Source organism: Podarcis erhardii (genome assembly GCF_964252035.2).
Source record: "Podarcis erhardii genome assembly, chromosome: 16".
In the NCBI taxonomy this organism is placed as follows: domain Eukaryota; kingdom Metazoa; phylum Chordata; class Lepidosauria; order Squamata; family Lacertidae; genus Podarcis; species Podarcis erhardii.
This window is the reverse complement of record NC_138514.1, coordinates 27,137,457-27,159,929: the sequence shown is the minus strand read 5'-3', so window position 1 is coordinate 27,159,929 and position 22,473 is coordinate 27,137,457. Positions and strand designations below refer to the sequence as shown.

Below are 22,473 nucleotides of genomic sequence, written 5' to 3'. Positions count from 1 at the left end.
CTTGTCACCATGGCAACCAGGCCAATGTGTCCCCAGCCCACTGAATCCTGGTTACCTGGGCAACCAAGATGATGCTTCCTCATCACTCCTGTGAGGTAGCTCTCCTCAGCTCACCTGTCTAGCTCTCTCCCCCATGGGCTTGTTGACTCCTCCCCTGGCCCAGGTATGGTGGTCCTCGTTGCCTACAGTCTGTCTGCATTTGACCACCTCTTTCTTACCTTCTCTCCCTTCCCCTTCTCAGTTGCTTCCTGCCCACCAATTAAAGCACAAATTTTAGGCGGCTCCTTGGAGCGAAGGACCCTGCCAGTTTTTGGCATTGCTTTGTGATGTATCATGTATGTTGATAGCACAATATGATTATTTTTTCTAATCCTACTATACAAATACTTAATTCAGCTTAAGAAACCATTTGGGGGGGAGGGGTCACTGGGGAACATTTGAAATATCTGAAAGGTTACCTCCTTCCCTACAGACAAATTTCCTCCACCCGCAGTGAGGGGGTGGCTCAAGGGGAGAGGGCCTTCTCTGTGGTGGCCCCTAAGATGTGGAACTCCCCACAGAGGTGCATCTGGACACCTTCATTACACAGATTTTGGAGAATGCTGACATTGTAATTCTTTGCCCTGATCGTTTGACACTTGAGATGTATGTTTTTTAGGAGCCGCCTTGTGTTTTTTTTTTTTTGTTTCAAGTTGTTTTGAATTGTTTCTAATACTGTGTTTTAATGCTTCAATCCACCCTGGGGCCTTATGGTTAAGGGTGGGAAATCGATAAATCGATAAATAATCATAGGCTCATAGAATTGTAGAGCTGACAGGGACCCCAAGGGTCATCTATTCGAACCCTATGCAATGCAGGAAGCGCAACTAAAGCATCCCTGACTGATGGCCATCCAACCTCAGTTGAAGAAGAAGAAGAAGAAGAAGAAGAAGAGGAGGAGGAGGAGGAGGAGGAGGAGGAGGAGGAGGAGAAGGAAGAAGAAGAAGAAGAAGAAGAAGAAGAAGAAGAAGAAGAAGAAGCAGCAGCAGCAGCAGCAGCAGCTCTGATGTTTCTCACCCCTACTAATGCCATCCCCAGCCAGCAAGCTCAATTATCAGGGCTGCTGGGAGTTAGGAGTCCAATGACACCTGCAGGCTCACTGCTTCCCCATCTTGAAATAAGGGTGATAAGGGCAGTATAAAGGTAGACTGCCTCTCAGTGTGAAGGCTCTCCTCAGCTTAATTTCCTCTTTCCTGTTCTTTTCTCTGGATTGCATATTTATGGACAGGGACTTCTTTAAAAAAAACCAACCTCTTAGAAAATGTGTTAATAATGCTGTCTGATTCTGGATTGTTTTATGCTTTTTAAACAAGAGTAATGCAGCTGCTTGGGTTTATCTTGACTTCATTATTATTTTGCTTTGTGTAGTGGTGCTGGAAACACAGCCTATAGATACATCTCTCTCTCTCTCTCTCTCTCTCTCTCTCTCTCTCTGTATGAATGAATGAATGAATGAATGAATGAATGAATGAAAATGTTGAAGAGTTAGATTAATTGGATCTGGCTCAGTATAAGGCAGCTTCCTATGAGAAGGTCCACATGGCTTAGTGGTTAGGGGATCTGCTTTTCATGCAGAGGGTTCCAGAGTTCAATCCCAGGTATCTCTCCAGGTCAGGCCAGAAATGTTTCCCTGCCTGAAGCTCTAGAGAGCCATTACCACTGAGGAGGAGGAGGAGGAGGAGGAGGAGGAGGAGAAGAAGAAGAAGAAGAAGAAGAAGAAGAAGAAGAAGAAGAAGAAGAGGAGGAGGAGGAGGAGGAGGAGGAGGAGGAGGAGGAGGAGGAGGAGGAGGAGGAGTTTGGATTTGATATCCCGCTTTATCACTACCCTAAGGAGTCTCAAAGTGGCTCACATTCTCCTTTCCCTTCCTCCCCCACAACAAACACTCTGTGAGGTGAGTGGGGCTGAGAGACTTCAGAGAAGTGTGACTGGCCCAAGGTCACCCAGCAGCTGCAAGTGGAGGAGCGGGGAAGCAAACCTGGTTCCCCAGATTACGAAACTACCGCTCTTAACCACTATACCACACTGGCTCTCTAGACAATACTGAGCTAGCGAGACCAAAACCTGACTCAGTATAAGGAAGTTTCCTGCATTCCTATTTACATCAGAACCATGAGGACTGAAATCTTGATTTATTCTTAGGGAAATGGCCCATAGCTTAGTGGTAGAGCACCTTATCTGCAACAGATGATCCCAGGCTGAATCCCTGGAAACTCTGGGTAGGGCTGAAACCATAGTGAGCTGCTGCCAGTCAGTGCAGACAATACTAAGCTATATGGACCATGTCAGCTTCTTTGAGTTTCTTTGGGAGGCAAGATGAGCTATAAATGCAATTATTATTAGTAGCAGAACAACAAGAGGAAGAACCTTTGAGGTCCCATCCAACTATGATTCTATTCTATGATCCTGTGTTTTACAGGTTGCATTTTTAGGTCTGTGTGAACAGGTTGAAATGAATGCACCCCTTTGAATAACCCCAACATTACGGACCTAACATTCTGTATCTTTGTTCATGGGGATAACAGCTTTCCTCGCCAGACATCCCCAATGGCTAAGACTACAGAGGCTCCGAGGGAGAAAGAATTGGGGTCAGATGACCCCCAAAGCGGACTACTGTCTTTGAAACACATCATCAAGCAGGGTAAGTGTGACAACCCTGGAGTCCAGTTGTGACTGGGAAACTGAGTCAGAAGCTACAGAATTGCAGGCTAAGGAGCCAGAGCGGCGTCCTAACAGGGGTGCCAACTTGAATAAAGTATTGGGGGGGGGGAATAAGCCCCATCCCACATAACCAATCACATGACACGGTGCACACAAACCATTTGAACGGCAATGGCCATCAACTTTTGGGGTGGCGGCCATTCAAATATTTTATTGGAGAGGCTGAACCCGCCTCGGCCCCTAGGAGTTGGATCCTATGCTCCCCAATGCTGCCAATTGGAGGGTTCGCCAAACCTGAAGCTGGCTGCCAGCAGGAGGCCCCTGAATCAGATCTTGCAGCACCAGGGCTCCCAGAACTGGACCCTCATGGGTGCCTTTCCCCTGCGCCCCAGAAAGTGGATAGAGAAAAGTCTGTATCCCTTTCTGAAAACGGTAGAACTCAAGGACATGCAGCGAAGCTGAATGTTGGAAGATTCGTGACAGTTTCTTTTCAAGAAGCCTAGATTGCTCTTTTCGGTACTCTTTTGGCCCCCTGCTAAATACATTTTTGCTTAGGCAAGCCTGTCCACATGCTTAGAAAGTTGATCCCAGTTTTAATCTGTTTTTAACCTGTTGTTATTTTAACTTGTTGGAAGTCTCCAATTGTTGTTCTTTTTTCTTATTGGTAATTTTATGGTTTCATCTTTTCTAAAACCACTTTAAGAGGTGTGGTTTTTTTTTTTTTTAAATCAAGTGGTTTATAAAAGTTACAAAATAAGTGGTAAATAAATTAAAGGCTTGGCAGGGACTTTCCCTATCCCTGTGCGTTCGATTTTGCATGACAAGCAAGCAGAAGAACCGGGTTGGCTGCAGGAGTCTTGTGCTAGAGCATCCCCACTATCAATGCTCGCTGGGAAAGCAAGTTTGCCTGGAATCCTTCCCTCCTAATCTTAAACATTTTGTAGCTTCCTATATGTGCCCAACTATAAAGAAAAGGAACACTGTACCTTTTCCTTGAAACATTCTGTTCTTTTTTCATTGCTTCTTATGTTATAGAGCAGAGAAGGGGAACCTTTTTCCTCCAGTGGTTCAGATCTTCCTCTCTCTCTATCCCACCCCCTCTCCAGCAACTTTGACAGGTGGGCAGGACCGCTGCCTCTCAGGCAGGTGCCTCTTCCCACCTGTCACAGTTGGTGTCAGGGGAGACAGCGAGCAAGCTGGTTTGAGTTCCCCACACATCAGCTGATGCGTGGGGAATTCAATCCTGCTTTTAGCAAGGGCTGGGTGCATTAATTAGCACATGCAAATTTTATGTGGCGCTCTGTTGTCCTCTTCATTTTATGCTATTTATTGCAATGCGGCCTGATCCGGCAACCTCATGCTTAACATTTTAATGTACTTGCACTATCACCTGGTGTGTTGAAGCGAAACCTGCTCACCGGCCTCCTTTAACCCCCTCATGTCATCCTCTCACCCCTGCAGGTATCAGGCAGCTGTACCAGACTCAATTGCTCTGTGATGTCACCCTGGTGGCCGAGGGAAGAAAGTTCCCTTGCCACAGGTAAGAAGCCAGCAGTACTCCAAGCCACGCTCTGCTGGGGTGGGGCATCTCAGGAGTGACTTTAAGGAAAAGACGGAGGCCATTTATCAAGTACAGTGGACGCTCGGGTTGCGAACGTGAACCGTGTGGGATGCACGTTCACAACCCGCAGCGTCCGCAACCCGCAGTGGTGCATCTGCGCACACACGAGTTGCAATTTGGTGCTTCTGCACATGCGCAAAGCGCAATTTAGTGTTTCTGCACATGTGTGACCGCTGAAACCCAGAAGTAACCCATTCTGGTACTTTTGGCAGTCCGCAACCCGAAAAAACCCAACCTGAAGCTTCTGTAACCTGAGGTATGACTGTAGGAGTATATGCTAAGGCATTCTAGGAGAAGAGGTGCAAAGTTACTTTGGCTGAGACACACAGAAAGTGGATTTGACCTGCATCAAGGCGGGGACAGAAAATTGGAGGCTGCCTTATGCTGTGTCAGACCATTGATCAAGCCAGCTCATTGTTATGGAACTATGGAACTGCCTGCCACAGGAGGCAGTGATGGCCACCTATTTGGATAGCTTAAACAGAGGACTGGACAAATGCATGGAGGAGGAGTGGGCTATTGATGTCCACAAGCCACAATGGCTATGCCCTGACTCCACAGTCAGAGTCAGAAATGCTAAAGTTACTGGAAGCCATAGGGGTGGGAGTTCTCATGCTGGGGTCCTGCTTGCAGGTTTCCTACAGGCATGTGCTTGGCCACTGTGAACACAGGATGCTTGACTAGATGGGCCTGATCCAGCAGGTTCTTATCATCTTCTTATGTCCTTCTATTGCCTACACTGACTGGCAGTGGCTTTCTGGGATTTCGGACAGGGAGCTCTCCAAGCCCTACCAGAGATGTTGTTGGCTATTGAATCTGGGACCTTTTGCATGTAAAGCAGTTGCTCCACCACTGAGCTACAGCCCTTCTTGCAGAGAGCTGCCTTATACTAAGTGATGTCCACAGAAGCAAGGTTGTGCTTTGCTTCCCTAGTATGCAAAACCTCCTTAGAAAAAGAGCCAGACCGCTCTTCCATCTGGCTGGTGGCGTACTGGCAGGCAGCTGCACGTCGGCCTCTTTCCTCACTCTGCTCCTTAAGCTCCTTTTAACCACAGATGCTGGGGATTTGGCCCAGACGGTCTCCATGCCTGCTCAAGACATTTTGCTGCCTGAAGCAAGCAGGATCCCGCCACCCCAGTGCATGTATGAAAGCTAACCAGACCGGAAGTTGAAGCTTCTTACTCTCATACATCTGATGGGACAGCATCCTTAGTGGCTGGCTAGGTCAGGACCAGAGGGGAGGACACATGACACAAATGGCCCTGCCCTTCAAATCCTTGCTGCCAGTCCCTGCCACCACCACCCCAGCAACTCCTACCTGAAGCAGCTGCCTCACTCTTTCTAATGGTAGAATCAGCCCAGGTGCAAAGCATGTTCTCTATCGCCTCTTCTCTGTGTGTGATGCATCCTAGCGCATCTCTCCTCTTTCCCTCCAGAACAGTCTTGGCTTCCATCAGCCTCTACTTCCAGCGAATGTTCACCAGCACCTTCAAGGAATCCCGGGAGGGCGAAATTGTGCTGATGGATTTGACCGCCTCCTCCCTCCAGAGGCTCCTGGATTACATCTATACAGGGGAGCTGCTCCTCAACTCTGAAGATGTAGAAGATCTGTTCACAGCAGCCAGCAGGCTTCAAATCATGTCCGCGTTGGAAATCATCACCAGGTAATAAGGAAGGGGTAGGTCAGTGCATCAAAAACAGGGAGGGGGAAGCTGTGGCCCTTCACATGTTTCCAGACTACAATTCCCCATCACTCCTGACCACTGATGGAGTCCAAAGAGCTGAAAGGCCACAACTTGGCCATTCATCTAAAGACACATCCCTGTAGGGTTGGACAGCCAGTTCAGAACCAGCGTGTTCTCTTCAGTCTCCTTGTTTTTTGCCATGGCAAATCAACGTGGCTTACAAAAATGACTTACAACAAAAAACATACGTAAGACTAGGGGGTGGGATACATTAAAACATCCCATCTAAGGGGTTAATGGCCAAAGGCCTGTTTAAAAAGGAAGGTTTTTGTCTGGCACCTGTAATGATGGCACCTCCCTGGGGAGAGCATTCCGCACATAGGAAGCCACTACTGAAAAGGCCCTGTTCTTCTGTTGCCACCATCCCATGGAAGGGGCACATGAAGAAGGGCCTCAAATGATGGTTGCAGGGTTCAGGTTAGTTCGTATGGAGAAAGGCAGTCCTTGAGGAATAAGGCTTTGCAGGTCAAAAGCAGCACTTTCAGTTGCTCTGCTATGTTCTAATATTGTAAGTTCTGATATTACGAAAGAGGGAGAAAAGCATGTCCCAGTCTACCTATTTTCTCTCCCCCATGCCATATATGAGAAAAGTCTTTCCTCCTTTGCTCCTTGCAGATTCCTCATGGAGAGGATTTCCATGGAGAACTGCCTGGGTCTTTATGTGCTGGCGTATTCCCACAACCACCGGCCTCTCCTCCGCCCGGCCTCGCGCTACATTGCCTTCCATTTCGAGCACCTCATCGAGCTCACAGCCTTCCTTGCCCTCGACTTCAGCGTCCTGGTCAGCATAATTGCCTCGGACGGCCTGGAGGTGGACTCCGAACTGACCATCTACAGGGCCATGCGTCGCTGGGTGTACCACAACCCTGATGAGCGCCTCCTGAAGCACGCGGCCCTGATGGACCACATCCGCCTCTCTCTCCTGAGCCCTGAGGAACTGGCCGAGGTCCGGGCCGAGACAGAAGAGTTTTATGAGTGCGTCCGACTGCCGTGGGAGGAACTCAGCGTCCCTGAACGGCTGTGGGCCAGCAGAGGCCTACGACAAGGCATGTACCACAAGGGCGTTGTGTGCGTGGGGCTCCCCAAATGGAGCAAGATGAGCCTGGGGGATGAGGAGCTGGATTCTCACGTCCACTTCTTCGACCCGTCCACTGAGCAGTGGGAGCAGCTTCCCGACCTGAAATCGCTGACCTCGCCTAGCTGCGTTTCTCTGGGCCACAAGCTCTACATCACCGGCGGGCAGCATTTAGATGGCTCCTACTCCAATAACCTCCTGGTGTACGACACTCTTGGGGGCCACTGGTCCAAGCTGCCTCCCATGACCACAGCCCGGGCATGGCATGCCTTCCTCCTATGCCAGAAAAGGCTGTATGCTGCTGGAGGCTGGGACAGCACCGGGACTCTCGTGTGCGCCGAGAGCTATGACTTGGAGCGCGAGGAGTGGACGGACATCTCCAGTCTCCCCTTTGCCTTGACTTATTTCGCCTCTGTGGCACTCAAGAGCAAACTGTACCTCGTCGGCGGGGAAAGGGATGACACCGAACTTCCCGCCCCTCACAAGGGGTTCCTGGTTTACGACATCAAATCCGGCGCCTGGTCCCAGGTCCCCATGGCCTTTGAATTCTACGAGGCCAGCGCTGTCACCTTGGGCGACTGCATATTTGTGGTCGGGGGGCTTTCCGGGGAAGGCAACGAAGGCTCCCGGTACTTCACCGGCCGTTGCGTCTGCCTGTTGAGCGATGGCACGGTGAACCAAGAACTCTCCATCCCTCTCCTCCCCATCGCCATCTCTTACCCGGGCGTCGTCTGCTGGAGGAAGAGGGTGTATGTCTTCGGGGGCGACAGCAACGACCGCTATTCCAGTGCGATCCATTACTGGGAGCCAGGCCAGCAGAACTGGGTCCAGTGTGGGGCAACTTTACCTGACCCCCACTATGGGGCGTTTGGCTTTGGCTGCATTCCACTCAACGTCCCGAGAAAAAACATCCTGGCTGTCTTCCACCGGGGATCCACCTTTGAGGTGGAGGAGCAGGAGGAAGACAGCTTGGAACCCTGCCCAGTGGCCAACCTTACTTAGCACATTTTGGGTCCTTGCTATTTTTAATTGGTTTGTTTAAAAAGAGAGAGACTTGAAGCCAAATACCCAGTTGTTGCTGTTGTTGTGACTGCTGAACCGACCTTTCAGTAGCGGCCAGTGTGCTGGTGCAGAGCTCTGGAGCTGTCCCAGCACTGGCATCACTGCAGCCTACCTAGACGGCTCTGGGATTATGGCAGGGCAGCTCTGAGGCAGCCCTGATCTCCTCACTGCCATGTCCTACCCCAGCAGCAGCAGCAGCAGCAGCAGCCAAGTAAGGAGGGCAGCCCCACAACTCCACCACCCACCCACCACTATAGCTCCCTCTGCAGACAAGAGGATATGGTCCCCCTTATCCAATGCGTGTTTTCATCACCTGTCTCTCATTCCTGACTCCTCGAAGCCTCTGATCCTTTGCTCCCAAAACCCACACCTCAAAGCTCTCTGAGTTTGCTTGTTTTTCTCCCTTGGCCCAAATGACCTTCCATTTCCCTGATTTCTGACATCCTGAAATGGTCATTCGACCGTCGAAATGTTTGTGAATATTCCCTGATGCTCTGAGTTCCTTTCTTTTCCTACCTCAGCCCAACTTGCTTTCCCATTTCCCTCACAAGAGCCGACTTGATCTTCAATGTCACTCAGAAGTTGGAATGTTTGTGAACATTCTTTGGCACCCTAGAACATTCAGAGCCAGTACAGTCCAGCTAGCAGGCAGGCAGTGTCCAGCGTTATTGTAGACTGCGCATCATTGGGCCCTAGGAGTGTTTCCCTTCACTCACATAATTGCAGGTCGACCTCACAACCGCTTTGTGTTGCACTTTGTAGCACTCTTGATAGGGTTACTTACAGACTACCCCATTTATTTAGAGCATTTCTAAGCTGGGACGCGGGTGGCACTGTGGTCTAAACCACTGAGCCTCTTGGGCTTGCCGATCAGAAGGTCAGCAGTTCGAATCCCCGTGACAGGGTGAGCTCCCGCCGCTCGGTCCCAGCTTCTGCCAACCTAGCAGTTCGAAAGCATGCCAGTGCAAGTAGATAAATAGGTACTGCTGCGGAGGGAGGGTAAACGGTGTTTCCGTGCACTCTGGTTTCCACCACAGTGTCCCATTGCACCAGAAGCAGTTTAGTCATGCTGGCCACATGACCCGGAAAACTGTCTGTGGACAAACACCGGCTCCCTCGGCCTGTAAAGCGAGATGAGCGCCACAACCTCAGAGTCTCCTTTGAGTGGACTTAACTGTCAGGGGTCCTTTACCTTGACCTTTTAAGCTGTGTGTACCAACTGTAGTCCCCAAAGTGGCTTAAAATAATTTTAAAAATGAAGCAAAACATACAAGATTTACTAGGGAGGGGCAAAGGCACTGATATGCCCCCCACACTTCAGATGTGCCAACTGATAATCTGTTTCTGAAGCTCTGGGCTTTGGTGGATCTCAGAGAAAATGGCTGCTGCGGTAACCAGATGTTAACCTCTTTCATGTGGGCCTACCTAATTCACTTCCCCCAAAACAGTACACCGGGTTGTGGAACCTTTTTCACCCTGAGGATCACATTTCCCTCTGTGCGACCTTCTGAGGCCCACATGTCAGTGGTAGGAGGAGCTAGCAGGCAAAAATGGGTGGAGCAAAAGGCACCATATTTACCTTTGTACTGTTTCTAGGTGGGAAGAGTGAAATTTCCCATGCTGCCTAGATAAAAGCAATAGTTTCCTGCTTTGCCCTCTATGCAGTCACGGTTTGAGCTTCTGCCACTGTCGGACAGAAAGATTTCCACCCAACCCAGCTTTGGTTGTGCATTTTCTATAGAAAGAAGCATTCAGAAGTTCAAGCACCACACTGTTACTGTCATTGGTTTTTTATACTTGCAAACCAATCCTCTTCCTAGCACAGAGATACAGCAATACCCTTGTCCTGTCATCCCGGAAGCTTACCTCTCAAAAGCTGGGATGCATTCCCCTCAGGTGGACGTCACTGGGCAGGCTCCAGGCCTTCTCTCCTCAAGAACACATTTCCTCTGGGAACTGGAATCCCCTCTGCTTGATGCTTCAAAGCCTGTGAGAGGACAAAAAAGGAGGAACCTAAATATATTCCCATGCACACCTGCCCAAAACCACCTGGCAAATTGTGAAAAGTCAAGGGAGAGATTTGGAGGTGCAGTCCAAACCACAATTTGCACCAGGCATGGTAGATGGTGTGGAGATGTTTCCCACCTACTCCAACTGACCAGCGGACCAGATTAAGTTAACTGCTTGCACCAGTGGAAGTCCACACAAGGACCTGATAGGGCAGCAGAGCTCCCCCCCCCTCTTCTTTGCCCTGACACCCCTAAATTGGCTTGGGAAAGATCAGGAGAACCCACAGCGCAATGTGTTGTGGGGGGGGGGGAGAAGGTAGATTATTCCATTCAACAATAATTTCTTCTAGATGGAGCAATCTTCTTGGTGCTAGCTTGAATTCGTACCTTGCCTCTGATGCCAACGTCACAATGCCAGCTCAGACCTCCCTGTGGTTCCTACCAAATACATGGGCAGGTAGAAGTACCCACCTGCAGGTTCCCCACCAATAGGGAGCCCCAAATAAGACATTCTGGTGGTTGATGGTGGGAGGGACTGAACTGGCCCAAAATCCCATTGACTCCCACACCAGCCCTACCAACGTCACATGATGGCATCACGCCCAATCCAGGCCTGATGGCACATCAACATACCCACCCTCTCACCTTCCACCTCAGACTGTGTGTGTGTGTGTGTGTGTGTGTGTGTGTGTGTATGGCAATTGGGGATAAGATTGTGCCCTCAAAGTCATTTCTTGTGTTAATCCTTCCCAGAGTAGACGTAGGCCACATTTGCACCGTACATTGAAAGCTCTATGATACCACTTTGAACAGTCATGGCTTCCCCCAAAGGATTCTGGGAGCTGGAGCTCATTAAGGGTGCTGAGAGATATGAGACCCCTATTTCCAGTGCTTTTTTTCTTTAAAAAATGTTTAGGGGTACTCTCATTTTCCTGTTCATATTGAAATACTGCCCCTCAATGAGGCCATGTTTGGGGGTATGTATACCCCTGCGTCCCCCCTCCAGAAAAAAGCACTGCCTGTTCCTCTCATGGAACTACAATCCCCAGAATTCCCTGGGAAAAGAGAATGACTGTTACAGAAATGCATTCAGAGGAAATGCCTTACATACCTTTATTGTACAGTGGTACCTCGGGTTAAGTACTTAATTCGTTCTGGAGGTCCATTCTTAACCTGAAACTGTTCTTAACCTGAAGCACCACTTTAGCTAATGTGGCCTCCCGCTGCTGCCATGCCGCCGGAGCACGATTTCTGTTCTCATCCTGAAGCAAAGTTCTTAACCTGAGGTACTATTTCTGGGTTAGCGGAGTCTGTAACCTGAAGCATATGTTACCTGAAGTGTATGTAACCCAAGATACCACTGTATATGTTAGGCAAGACTGTGTATGAACATGTATATTAAGGGAAATGTGAATGGATGCTGATGAATTTCCATGAGATGTTTAAGACTGGAGAAATGCATAAGCTAAACTGATGGATGTGTCTATCGCCTGGTGGAGCCAGACTCCCTGTCACCTTCATCTCTTGACTGAGGAACCAAAATGAGATGAGAGGGCCTGACCTAAAGGCCGACCTGAGTCCCAGAGCTTGTTGATTTTATTATTATTATTATTATTCTAAGAAGAAAGAAACCACGGGCTGGGAAAAATAATTACCCTCCCTCTCATCCACAGCCACCGTTTTAAAAATAATCTGAATTTCTGGCAGACTTGTGGGAGGGATCCTGGAAAACAGCACTGCTAATGGGCTTCGCTGCCCCTACACCCCACGGTGCCCACTTTGGGCTTTCTGATCCCTTTTCTCCTTTTCAGAATCTCAGTCAGGGGCATTTTATAGGCAAGCCAAGTACAATGCAAGGGAAAGAGGCGGGATGAAATAAAGTCACAGACATGAGTAATAGGACTAATAGCTAATAAAAGCTGGTGCATTACACAGGAGGCATGAATGTGGTGCCGGGCGATGGGGGGGGGGTGTAGAGAGATGGCTGCGCAGCAAAGAACAATCCTATTATAAATAGCTGCTCTACACACACACACGCACGCACACACACACACACACACAAGCTCAGAGGCTCAGCCCTAGCAGATTCGCCAACTATAATCCCAGCAGAGCATAAGCCCTTGAAAGACACCATTCTGGAGCGAGTAAGAGCTGCCTTGTCCCCCTGCCCCATCCAAAAAGATGGGGGTTGGCAATGGAGATTTTCAGAGGTGGGTCAAATTAAGTCTCTGGTCTCCAAATTTCCCCAGTGTCATCACCCCCTCAAGGGGAATTTCCCCCATCTCCAGCATCACCCCTCAGATTCAGAATGTGCAATGCTGAATGGCAAAATGTCAGAATGCGAGTGCATTCGAATGAACTGGTTATTTGGATGGGCTCCTCCCAAGTCGCTGAGAGCATAGGAGCCAACTCCTAAGGGCTGAGGTCCCTTTGCTCCCCCCCAAAAAAATAATAATTGAAGGGAATGGGGGCCCCCAAAGTTGATGGGCACTGCCATTCAAATGGTGTGTGAACAATGTGTCTTGTGATTGATTGTGCAGCATTGGGCTTACCTGGGCCCCTCAATATTTTATTCAAGTTGACACCCCTGACCGAGAGCCAGTGTGGTTTTAGTGATGGATGAGGACCTGGGAGACCAGGGTTCAAATTCCCACTTGGTCATGATGACACTTGCTAGGTGATCTTGGGCCAGTCACTGTCTCTCAGCCTAACCTACCTCACAGGTTGTTGTAAGAAGAACTACGAGGAGGAGGAGAACCATAGCACCACCTTGAGCTCCTTGGAGGAAAGGTGGGTTATAAATGTGATAGATGATAAATAGATAGATAGATAGATAGAGATCAAAGAGGTTTTTTCCCTTGCAACAGTGTCCATGATTGCAGCTTAAAGACCAGATGGGGAGCACTCCCCTATGAGGAAAGGCTACAGCATTTGGGATGTTGGAGTTTAAAGACGAGAAAGAAGTGTCATTGATAGTGGCTTATAACATTATGGAGGGCATGGAGAAAGTTTAGAAAGAAACAATTTCCTCTCCCTCTCCTAATGCTAGAATTTGTGGACATCCAATGAAGCTGGATGTTGGAAGATTCAGGAAAGATAAAGAAGAAAATCCTTCTTCACACAGCGCAGAGTTAATCTATGGAACCTCCTCCCAAGGGAGGACAATGTGGCCACCAACCTCGATGGCTTCAAAAGAAGATTAGACCAATTCAGTGGAGAGGACTGCCAATGGCTACTAACCACGATGGCTCTGCTCTGCCTCCACAGTTGGAAGCAGCAATGCTTGTGAATGGCGGTTGCTGGAAACCACAAGGGCTCTTGTGCTCAGGTCCTCCTTGATGACTTCCCTTTAGGGCATCTAGTTTGGCCCTGTGAGAACAGGATGCCGGATTAGATGGGCCATTGGCCTGATCCAGGAGGCCTCTTCTTATGTTCTTACTGGAGAGTTACCTCAAGGACCCCGGCTTGGATCCAAGCATAGCCATTCCTCCTTGATACAATATGGAGGGTGTGGGGAGTGATCCAACCCTTGTTTTGAATACAAGGGTGATGACATCTGCCCCCAGTCTTTGGGAACAGGATGAGCCATAAATCTAATTAAGCCAGCCCATTTATCCTCCTCCACCACCATCTGCAGCGCCCCTCAAGCAGTTTCAATCGAGCGAGCAAGAAAAGCATCTAAAATGCAGCAATTATCGTGATCTCCGACTTTCTCTTTCTTAACTGACCCATTTGTCCAAGCACCAGCAGCTTTAGCGGGAAACAGCTTCAGAATTCCCTGTTTTAAAAGTCAAGCATCTGCTTTGGGCCTGGCAGAGGGGACTCACTGTGCCCCGATGCTCCCACCAATCTTATGACTCTAGCTTTTCCTTCTGCCATGTAAGCACGAGTGAGCCATTTCCCCCAGGAGCAGCCACTGGGGAACAGAGGACTTGGGTGATGTGATGGCCATCCGCCGGCCATCTGAAATGCCCCTGATATGATGTGAGGCTGCAGTGTGCTGCAAACCATTCTCTTGGTTCTAGTGAGAACATCAAAAGAGTTCTGCAAGATCAGACCGAAGGCCACCCTGCACAGTTGTCTCTTGAGGTTCCTTCAGGCCCCAAACCAGGATCTTCTGGAATGTTCTTCCAGGCAAGTCACTTAACCCGCACCTTACTCTCATTCCCCCCCAAAAGCACTTTTTTTCAGGGAAAGATACTGTGTGGCACCCAAAAACGAGTGTGTGTGCTTTTGTGTGTGTCGAGAGTGCAGGATGTGAGTGTGAGAGATAGCAATACCCAAAATGGCCATGAAAACACAGGGTGTCCCCTTTTCCCTGCAGGACTCTCAGCAGGGCTAGGTGGGCCTGATCCAGCAGACTCTCCTTATGTTCTTCCACTGCTTCTAGTTTTTAAAGGATGAAAAAAATAGAGAAGGGGAAGGCTCGTCTTATTTTTCCAGAAGGCGATTTCTTCTAACTGGCGAAACATGAGGTTGGCAGCGAGGCAAAACAGGAGGCAGCAGCAGCCGGCCAAGGTGGAATCCGGGACGCCTGATAACGCTCCACTTGCCTGCATTAGCATCAAAGCACAAGCCAGGCCCATCCAGAGAGCGCTGCTCTCTCTCGATAAGCCGATTAGCAAGGCAGACACCTGGGGCACAACCGGGCAGGGCACAGCGGCTTATTCAATGGGAAACCTAGTTAATCACTGATGAATGTGGTTTCCTCCTGTCCTCAAAAGCCAAGGAAGGGGCTTGGCTTTCTTTGGCACTGGCGGACGTGGGCTTTTCTTCTCCAGAAGCTAATTTCAGGGAAAGCAAAATATTTCTCTCTCTCTACACACACACACCCGCCTTGCCAGGGTCTGGCTGGAAAGAGGTTGCTGCATTAAGGGGCCATTGAGCGATCGAAGAACATTGATTTGCCTCACCTGCCTTTTTAACCAGAGGAAAGGCTTGTTAGTCAAAAAGATTTTGACAAATCATAGGAGCTGCCTCATGCTGAGTCGGGTCATTGGGTCCTTTAGCTCAGTACTGGCTGCACAGACTGGCAGCGGTTCTCCTGGGTTTCAAGCAGGGTTCTTTCTCAGTCCTACCTGGAGGTGCTGAGGCTTGAACCTGGAAACATCCGCATCCAAGGCAGATTCTCTACCACTGGGCTACAGCCCTACCCACACTTCACGACTTTGAAAATAATTGTCAAGCTGGAAGGGGTCTTCAGACGTCCTCCAGCCCAGCCCCCTGAAAGACTGAAGGTTCAGGATGCGACTGCAGCATCTTTGACAAATGGATGGAGGATCGGAATGCAAAGGCTGCAAGCTCTGTTGGTGAAGCAGAACCTCCATGCTGAAAGGCAGTCTAGCTTTCAGTGCCAGGTGACAAAACAGTAAGAGGAGGCTTATTCCCTTCAATACTTCTTTGCGGGCTTCCTGGAAAAATTCTGATGTTCAGCAGGACACCTAGGAACTAAATGGGCCATTGCTACATATCCCTGCACTGCAGGTGATTGGACTAGATGATTCTCTAGGGTCTGAGAGCCAGTGTGGTGTAGTGGTTAAGAGCGGTAGTCTCGTAATCTGGGGAACCGGGTTCGCGTCTCCGCTCCTCCATATGCAGCTGCTGGGTGACCTTGGGCCAGTCACACTTCTCTGAAGTCTCTCAGCCCCACTCACCTCACAGAGTGTTTGTTGTGGGGGAGGAAGGGAAAGGAGAATGTGAGCCGCTTTGAGACTCCTTAAAGGGAGTGAAAGGTGGGATATCAAATCCAAACTCCTCCTCCTCCTCCTCTTCTTCTTCTTCTTCTTCTTCTTCTTCTTCTTCTTCTTCGCTTCCAACTCTACGATTCTATGATTTGATAAAGCAGGGCTTTGCATAGGATTCTTTTGACCTCTCACCTGCTGCCTGAAAATGGTACAGTCCACATATACAGACTGGTTCATTGATGTTTTGGCTCCCCCACCCAATTACCTTGGTTGGTGCCACCATGAAAAAGAGACTATCTCCCCCCTCCTCTCTCCCTGGGACTGCCCTTCCCAGTGCAAAACAAGGGTTACAGATAGTCTAATTTGGCAGATGGTAATATACATCTCTCCTTTGTCTCCTCGCTTACATGCTTAGGTTTGGTTTTTTTCCGGAAGGGATGATGATGTTTGTTAACAAAAGGGGCGTCAAGGGAGGCAGGAGCGCTGCCTGAATTATTTAGCAACTCGTTCCTTCCACCCGCCATTCCCCGGGGAGTCTGGGATCTGCCAATCACCTGTCCATCTGACCAGCCATCCTGCCACCAGGATGGCCGCAGGGGACTCAGCATCTCCCTGAGAGGTGGCTGGAGGGAAGGTAGCCCTGCCCCCCACCCCCAAACATCCCCAGAGATGCCCCCAGACTCACATTATCCCATAAATACAATTCAGTAAAAAATGTCAGAGGCCGGCCGGCCAAGGGGCACGTAAGGATTTTATTCGATCCACCTTTTCAGCAAACTGAATGGCTTTCCATTCCTCTGACTAATAACGCAATGCAGATAACCTATAGATCACACACTCCTTCAAAGCACACCATAGATTCTTTGGCTCAAAAGCTGAACCAAAAGGGACTCCTAACCACAGGGGCACGGGTGGTGCTGTGGTCTAAACCACTGAGCCTCTTGGGCTTGCCAATCAGAAGGTCGGTGGATGGAATCCCCGTGATGGAGTGAGCTCCCATTGCTCTGTTCCAGTTCCTGCCAACCTAGCAGTTCGAAAGCATGCCAGTGCAAGTAGATAAATAGGTACCACTGTGGCGGAAAGGTGAATGGCGTTTCCATGCATTCTGGCTTACATCACAGTATTCCGTTGCGCCAGAAGCGGTTTAGTCATGCTGGACACATGACCCGGAAAGGTCTATGGACAAACACCGGCTCCCTCAGCCTGAAAGTGAGATGAGCGCCATACCTCATAGTCACCTTTGACTGGACTTAACTGTCCAGGAGTCCTTTACCTTTACCTTTATCTCATAACCACACACTCCTTGACTGCTCTGTTGTTTGTGCTTTCTAGCTCTACCCCTCTCCTGGTCATAGTACCCCTGCTGTCCTGCAAGCTGCTCCACTGTTCTGCAGGCTCCTTTCCTTATTCTTTCAACACAAAAGGATATAAATAAGAAACTAAACTACAACATTCGCTTTGCAGCCCGCTCTCCAAAACAGGGCATCAGAAAGAGCCGCACTTCATCACAGCATTTCAGTGGCATTCAGCAATCTCTTTCTGCCCCCTCCCCCAGCCCCCTCTGAGCTCTGCAGAGCAATATTTCCAGCATTATGAACAACTAAGGATGGGAGCAAATCTCAGCAAGAAAAAAAATTAAAACGCTGATTTAAGAGAACTTGTGGACCATCAGAGATGGAAGTGTTTGGACTAGATGTCTTAAAGCAAGACAGACGTCCAGTTGGCCAGATCTACTTTCTTGGAACCCCAAGATCTACCAAGCAAGGCCAGATGCAAAGGATGTACAAGTAGAATTAAAGAGCAAGAGTGCCTCTGAGCACATTCTGAGTCTAGGCATTTGAATGGAGCTCATAATCCTTTATCTCAAGCTTACTTTGCTTGAGCAGGATAATTCAGCAAAGGAAGGCAGCTTTTTGAGGTCTCCATCATTAAACAGTGGGGGCCACTAAGACGTCTTCTCACCCTTTGTGCTGATTGGAGTCAATCAGAGGGAAAGGTGAGTTGGCCACTGAGGAAGGGCTCCTGGGGTCACTCTGGAGAAGATGTGTGGAAAGAACACCGTGGAGGAGGGGTTGCTCTGAACGCTTCAAAGCTAAGAATTTAGGGACCCTGAAACCACAAGGCGCCCTGGGTTCAAGAGAATGGGGTGCAGGTTCTGCTGAGTGCAATGGAACTTACAACTTAAGTCACTCCCAAAGAGAATAATGGAGCATTCCAAATCCTGAGCCCATGTATGTGCCCAGAAAGCAGACCTAGCAGTGATCATTGCTGTGCACCCCCAATTATTCCCCCCCCCAATCTCAGAAGGCTGCATAATCTTAGAAGGGGTGGCAGCTGGGAGGAGGCATGGCTGCGACTCTTACAAAGGGATCCTGCACCTCTGAATTTGCCACTATGCTACTGGATGCATCCCTTAAAAAGCTGAAAAACCAGAGGAAGGCTGTGATGGTAGCAAGCAGAGGGAACAAGCAGTGGCAAAGCTGCATGCTCTGGCACCAGGGGCGGAGACCAGGCAGGGGCATGGCGCGTGTTCCGGGGCATGGCAGCATTTGGCAACAGATGTTTTACACAGCAGCAGGCCAGCCCGGGAGGGGAGGGATTGCCCCAAGGCTTGCCTGATGGTGACAGCAGCCCCTTTGCTGCGGGAATGTGGCCTTCAGACTGGGAACGTTTCCCCACCCCAGCTGGGTGAAGAATATGGTGGCCAGTTATGCACTGACTATATAGAGACAGTGACACTGAAAGGGAGCACAGATTTGCATAAAATTTGCACATCCTAATTTAGATGCATCTATGGCCAAGGAGGGACACAGGTGGCGCTGTGGGTTAAACCACAGAGCCTAGGACTTGCCGATCAGAAGGTTGGCGGTTTGAATCCCCACAACCGGGTGAGCTCCTGTTGCTCGGTGTCAGCCCCTGCCAACCTAGCAGTTCGAAAGCATGTCAAAGTGCAAGTAGATAAATAGGTACCACTCCGGTGGGAAAGTAAATGGCGTTTCTGTGCGCTGCTCTGGTTCACCAGAAGTGGCTTAGTCATGCTGGCCACATGACCTGGAAGCTGTACGCCGGCTCCCTCGGCCAGTAAAGCGAGATGAGCGCCGCAACCCCAGAGTCGGCCACGACTGGACCTAATGGTCAGGGGTCCCTTTACCTTTATGGCCAATTTAGAAGTGGTTGCTGTGAAAATGCAACTGCCTCTTTTGTTTTGGAGATGGGCTCATTTGTTCCCAAGAGATGGATCTTCCTGAAGCCTCCTGAATGGTTGGGTCAAAGATAGCCATCTGGTCACTCCAGATGTTGGACTACAACTCCCATCACCCCCTCTTTTTTTGCTATGTTGGCTGAGCGTGATGGGAATTGGACTCCGACACCATGTGGAAGGGAACATATTGGCTACCTCTAGGGTAGCTGATAGCTGAAAATAGGAGGGGGGGGGTTGGGGGTGCCTGTTTCCTCCCATTGCTAACTAAGGAGGATGTAATCTAGGTCTCTGTGTGGAAAGAAACAATAGACTGCAATTTTACTGGTGCCCACTGGCTCAAACACATTAGCGGCGCTCCCCTATAATCGGCCTCCAGAAGGAGGGACGGTGGCTTTGCCATCTCATTAGGCATCAAAATCCACCTGATGACAATAATCTTGGGTGAGAAGAGGAATAGCTAGATGTTACAAAGGGGTTTCTCCCCCCCCCCTCCCACATTCCTTTAATGTCATACTTTGTTTGGCAGAGGAAATATAATTAAGATCAAAGCTCCTCTGGATTGCAGCTGAGCTTGTGCAAGCAAATAAAAATGAGAGTACAGGATTGTGGGTCCCCCCCCCCAGTTTATGGTGTGTTTGTTTTTTTAAAAAATACATGATTAAAGAAAAGAAATTGGCACAGGACCCCCACCCCACTTGCCCCCTCCTTCTGGGTTGTATCCAAGTAAGGTCCCTTAACAACTTAGGAGCAGTTTACCTGAGAGGTGGCCTAACCCCATATATGCCCAGTTGACCACTTCGAACTGCAAAACCAGCACTGTTACAGATGCCCCATAATACCCACTGCACAACTGTAAGAAATTGATCTTTTGATGTGGCAGCACCTGCACTTTGGAACTCCCTCCCTATTGATACTGTGAAGGCACCTTCTCCGTACTCTTTTTGGTGCCTGCTAAAAACAGATTTGCTTAAACAAGCCTGCCCAGACATGCAGAACATCACTATATGTTTTAATCTGTTCTTAGTTTATCACCAATTTTATTTTTTGAATGGTGCAATTAGTTGTTTAACAGTTTTTACTGATAATCATATTGCTTTATTCTCTCTGTAAACTGCTTTGAGGTGTGTGGATTTCTTAAACCAAGCAGTGCATAATTTTTATGAAATAAATAAATACTTGGAACTACTAGAATTAATTGATTTAAGTTAGTCACATTCATAAATTTCAATAGGTCAACTCTAGGTGGAGGCCTCTGTTTTTGGTGGCCACCAGAAAGGGGGGGGGATCCAGAATTTCCCAGATGGCTGCCAGCATTCACTTGGTCTCAAAAATTCAGTTGAGAAATCATCCATGGAGAATTCTGACCTTGAAAATTTGGCAGGCGATTTTCAGAGCACAAAGGTAAGAATCATATTTTGGGGCAGGGGTGGAAGAGGCCACAGGCAATGGTGGGCAGGGCCAAGGCAAAAACAGGTGGAGAAACAACTTGGCGTATAAATTTAATAATTAAGTCGAATCCCCACAATGGGGTGAGCTCCCATTGTTCAGTCCCAACTCCTGCCAACCTAGCAGTTCGAAAGCATGTCAAAGTGCAAGTAGATAAATAGGTACCACTCCAGCGGGAAGGTAAACAGTGTTTCCGTACACTGCTCTAGTTCTCCAGAAGCGGCTTAGTCATGCTGGCCACATGACCCGGAAGCTGTCTGCGGACAAACACTGGCTCCATTGGCCTATAGCGCGAGATGAGCATGCAAACCCAGAGTCGTCCGCAACTGGACCTAACAATCAGGGGTACCTTTACCTTTAAATATTACTATTTGGAGAGCTTGAAGCAGTTTACAATAGGTTGAAGTATGTAAAGTCATTTATATCTATCTATCTCTGTCTATTCCTATATACATAAGAATGTAAGGTTGTTGTTACACTGCAGTTTGCCCCACTGCCAACAGGGGGCCATGAAAACTGCAGCATGATGGCAGGCTGGTGAGTGAGCAGCATGGATGTCAGGTGGCCAGGTGAGCTGTTTAATGGAAGGGAGAGGTGCTTCACAAAGTGGCATGGCAAACCACTCTGTGCTGCACCTGCCTTCCTCTCTCACCCTGCCGCGCCTGTGACCTTGCTCACCACCCACATGTTGTCCCTGTAAAGTTGGCCCATGAGCACATGTGGCCCTCTGGCTGAAAAGGGGTCCCCTACCATGGCTTAAAAGAACAGTATGTGGGCCCGCACAATGCCGCTCCAGCTGGAAGTGGCACAGTTAGAGAAGAGCCCGAGGATGGCGATGCTCCGGCGAGGGCAGACGAGGCAGCGTCTCAGATATCCAGCTGACGCGAGGCTGTATCTCAGCTGAAAGGCACAGCTTTGTCTGGACAACATCTCGCTTTCCGGAGAGTTATTAATCATTCATGCAGCTCTTTTAATAAGCATGGCGCTGATCCATCTTGAGCTGCCTCGTCCTCAAAGGCAACTAATGGGGTAAATCACAGTTCTGCCCTCTTTCAGACACTGGAGGTCAATTCACATGTTTGGAGCGAGCTTCAGTTTCTCGGACTGTTTCTTTTGTGTTTGGGGAGGGGCATGTACACTCTAAGCGTGTACTTGGAACTGTCAAGTGTGACATAGTCAGTGTCTGAAAAAATGTGGGATCTACATGCACACACGTCTGGGAGCTACAGTTAGCAGTGGCTTGCAGCGGAATGTACATTCAGTAGCAATGATCTTAAGAAGTGCTCGTTCTGCTGATCAAAGTGGTTGTGTGGGCATATATGGGGCAAGGCAATCTGGTATGTTTTGCCATGATTGGGTGCAATCTATACAGTCAGAGAGAACCCAGACTTAACTGTCCTGCTCTGGTCCAATGCAAAAGTTCACAGGGTGAGACAGGTTGGTTGTTTCAGAACCACGGAGAGCTCCCACTTGGCAACGTGCCTATACCAGTACATAAGAGCCTCTTGGATCAGGCCAATGACCCACCTAGTCCAGCATCCTGTTCTCACAGCAGCCAACCAGATGCCTCTGCTGGGAAACCCACAAGCAGGACCCAGGCACAAGGGCACTCTCCCCTTCCAGCATTACTGCCTCCAACCGTTGAGGCAGAGAATAGCCAACAGGGCTAGTAGCCATTGATGGCCTCCTTCTCCTCCATGAATTTGTCTAATCCTTTTTCAAAGCCTTCCAAGTTGGGGGCCAACGCTGCCTCCTGAAGAAGTGAGTTCCAAAATTTAATGATGTGCTGCATGATGAAGGATGGTTTTTCCTCTGTCCTGAATCTCCCAACATTCAGCTTCATGGCATGTCCATGTGTTTGAGTGTTATGAGAGGGGCAGAAAAACTGTCCTCTATCCACTTTCTCCATGCCATGCCTAATTTTGTAAACT

General features: G+C 49.1%; 2 protein-coding genes across 3 annotated transcripts in view; one reads left to right on the top strand and one right to left on the bottom strand.

The window, feature by feature from the left end:
- SRRM3 (serine/arginine repetitive matrix 3) overlaps positions 1–22,473 on the bottom strand; it is a 101,869-nt gene that overhangs the window by 59,666 nt on the left and 19,730 nt on the right. For both annotated transcript variants that reach the window (XM_081843523.1, XM_081843524.1), the window contains exon 2: positions 10,068–10,188. The gene's annotated coding sequence lies outside the window, so the exon portion shown is untranslated. The remainder of the gene's footprint in view (positions 1–10,067; positions 10,189–22,473) is intronic.
- LOC309331487 (kelch-like protein 25) lies at positions 58–8,204 on the top strand. The gene is made up of 5 exons (XM_081843701.1): positions 58–163; positions 2,563–2,678; positions 4,160–4,238; positions 5,756–5,983; positions 6,680–8,204. Exons 2-5 carry the CDS (start codon positions 2,585–2,587, stop codon positions 8,139–8,141), a joined length of 1,863 nt encoding a protein of 620 aa, XP_081699827.1. The 5' UTR covers positions 58–163; positions 2,563–2,584; the 3' UTR covers positions 8,142–8,204.

Excerpts from the sequence above, each read along its gene's own strand:
- LOC309331487 (XM_081843701.1), top strand. The coding sequence starts at position 2,585 with ATGGCTAAGACTACAGAGGCTCCGAGGGAGAAAGAATTGGGGTCAGAT. Across the intron at positions 2,679-4,159 it reads GAAACACATCATCAAGCAGG|GTATCAGGCAGCTGTACCAG; the intron begins GTAAGTGTGACA and ends TCACCCCTGCAG. Across the intron at positions 4,239-5,755 it reads AGAAAGTTCCCTTGCCACAG|AACAGTCTTGGCTTCCATCA; the intron begins GTAAGAAGCCAG and ends CTTTCCCTCCAG.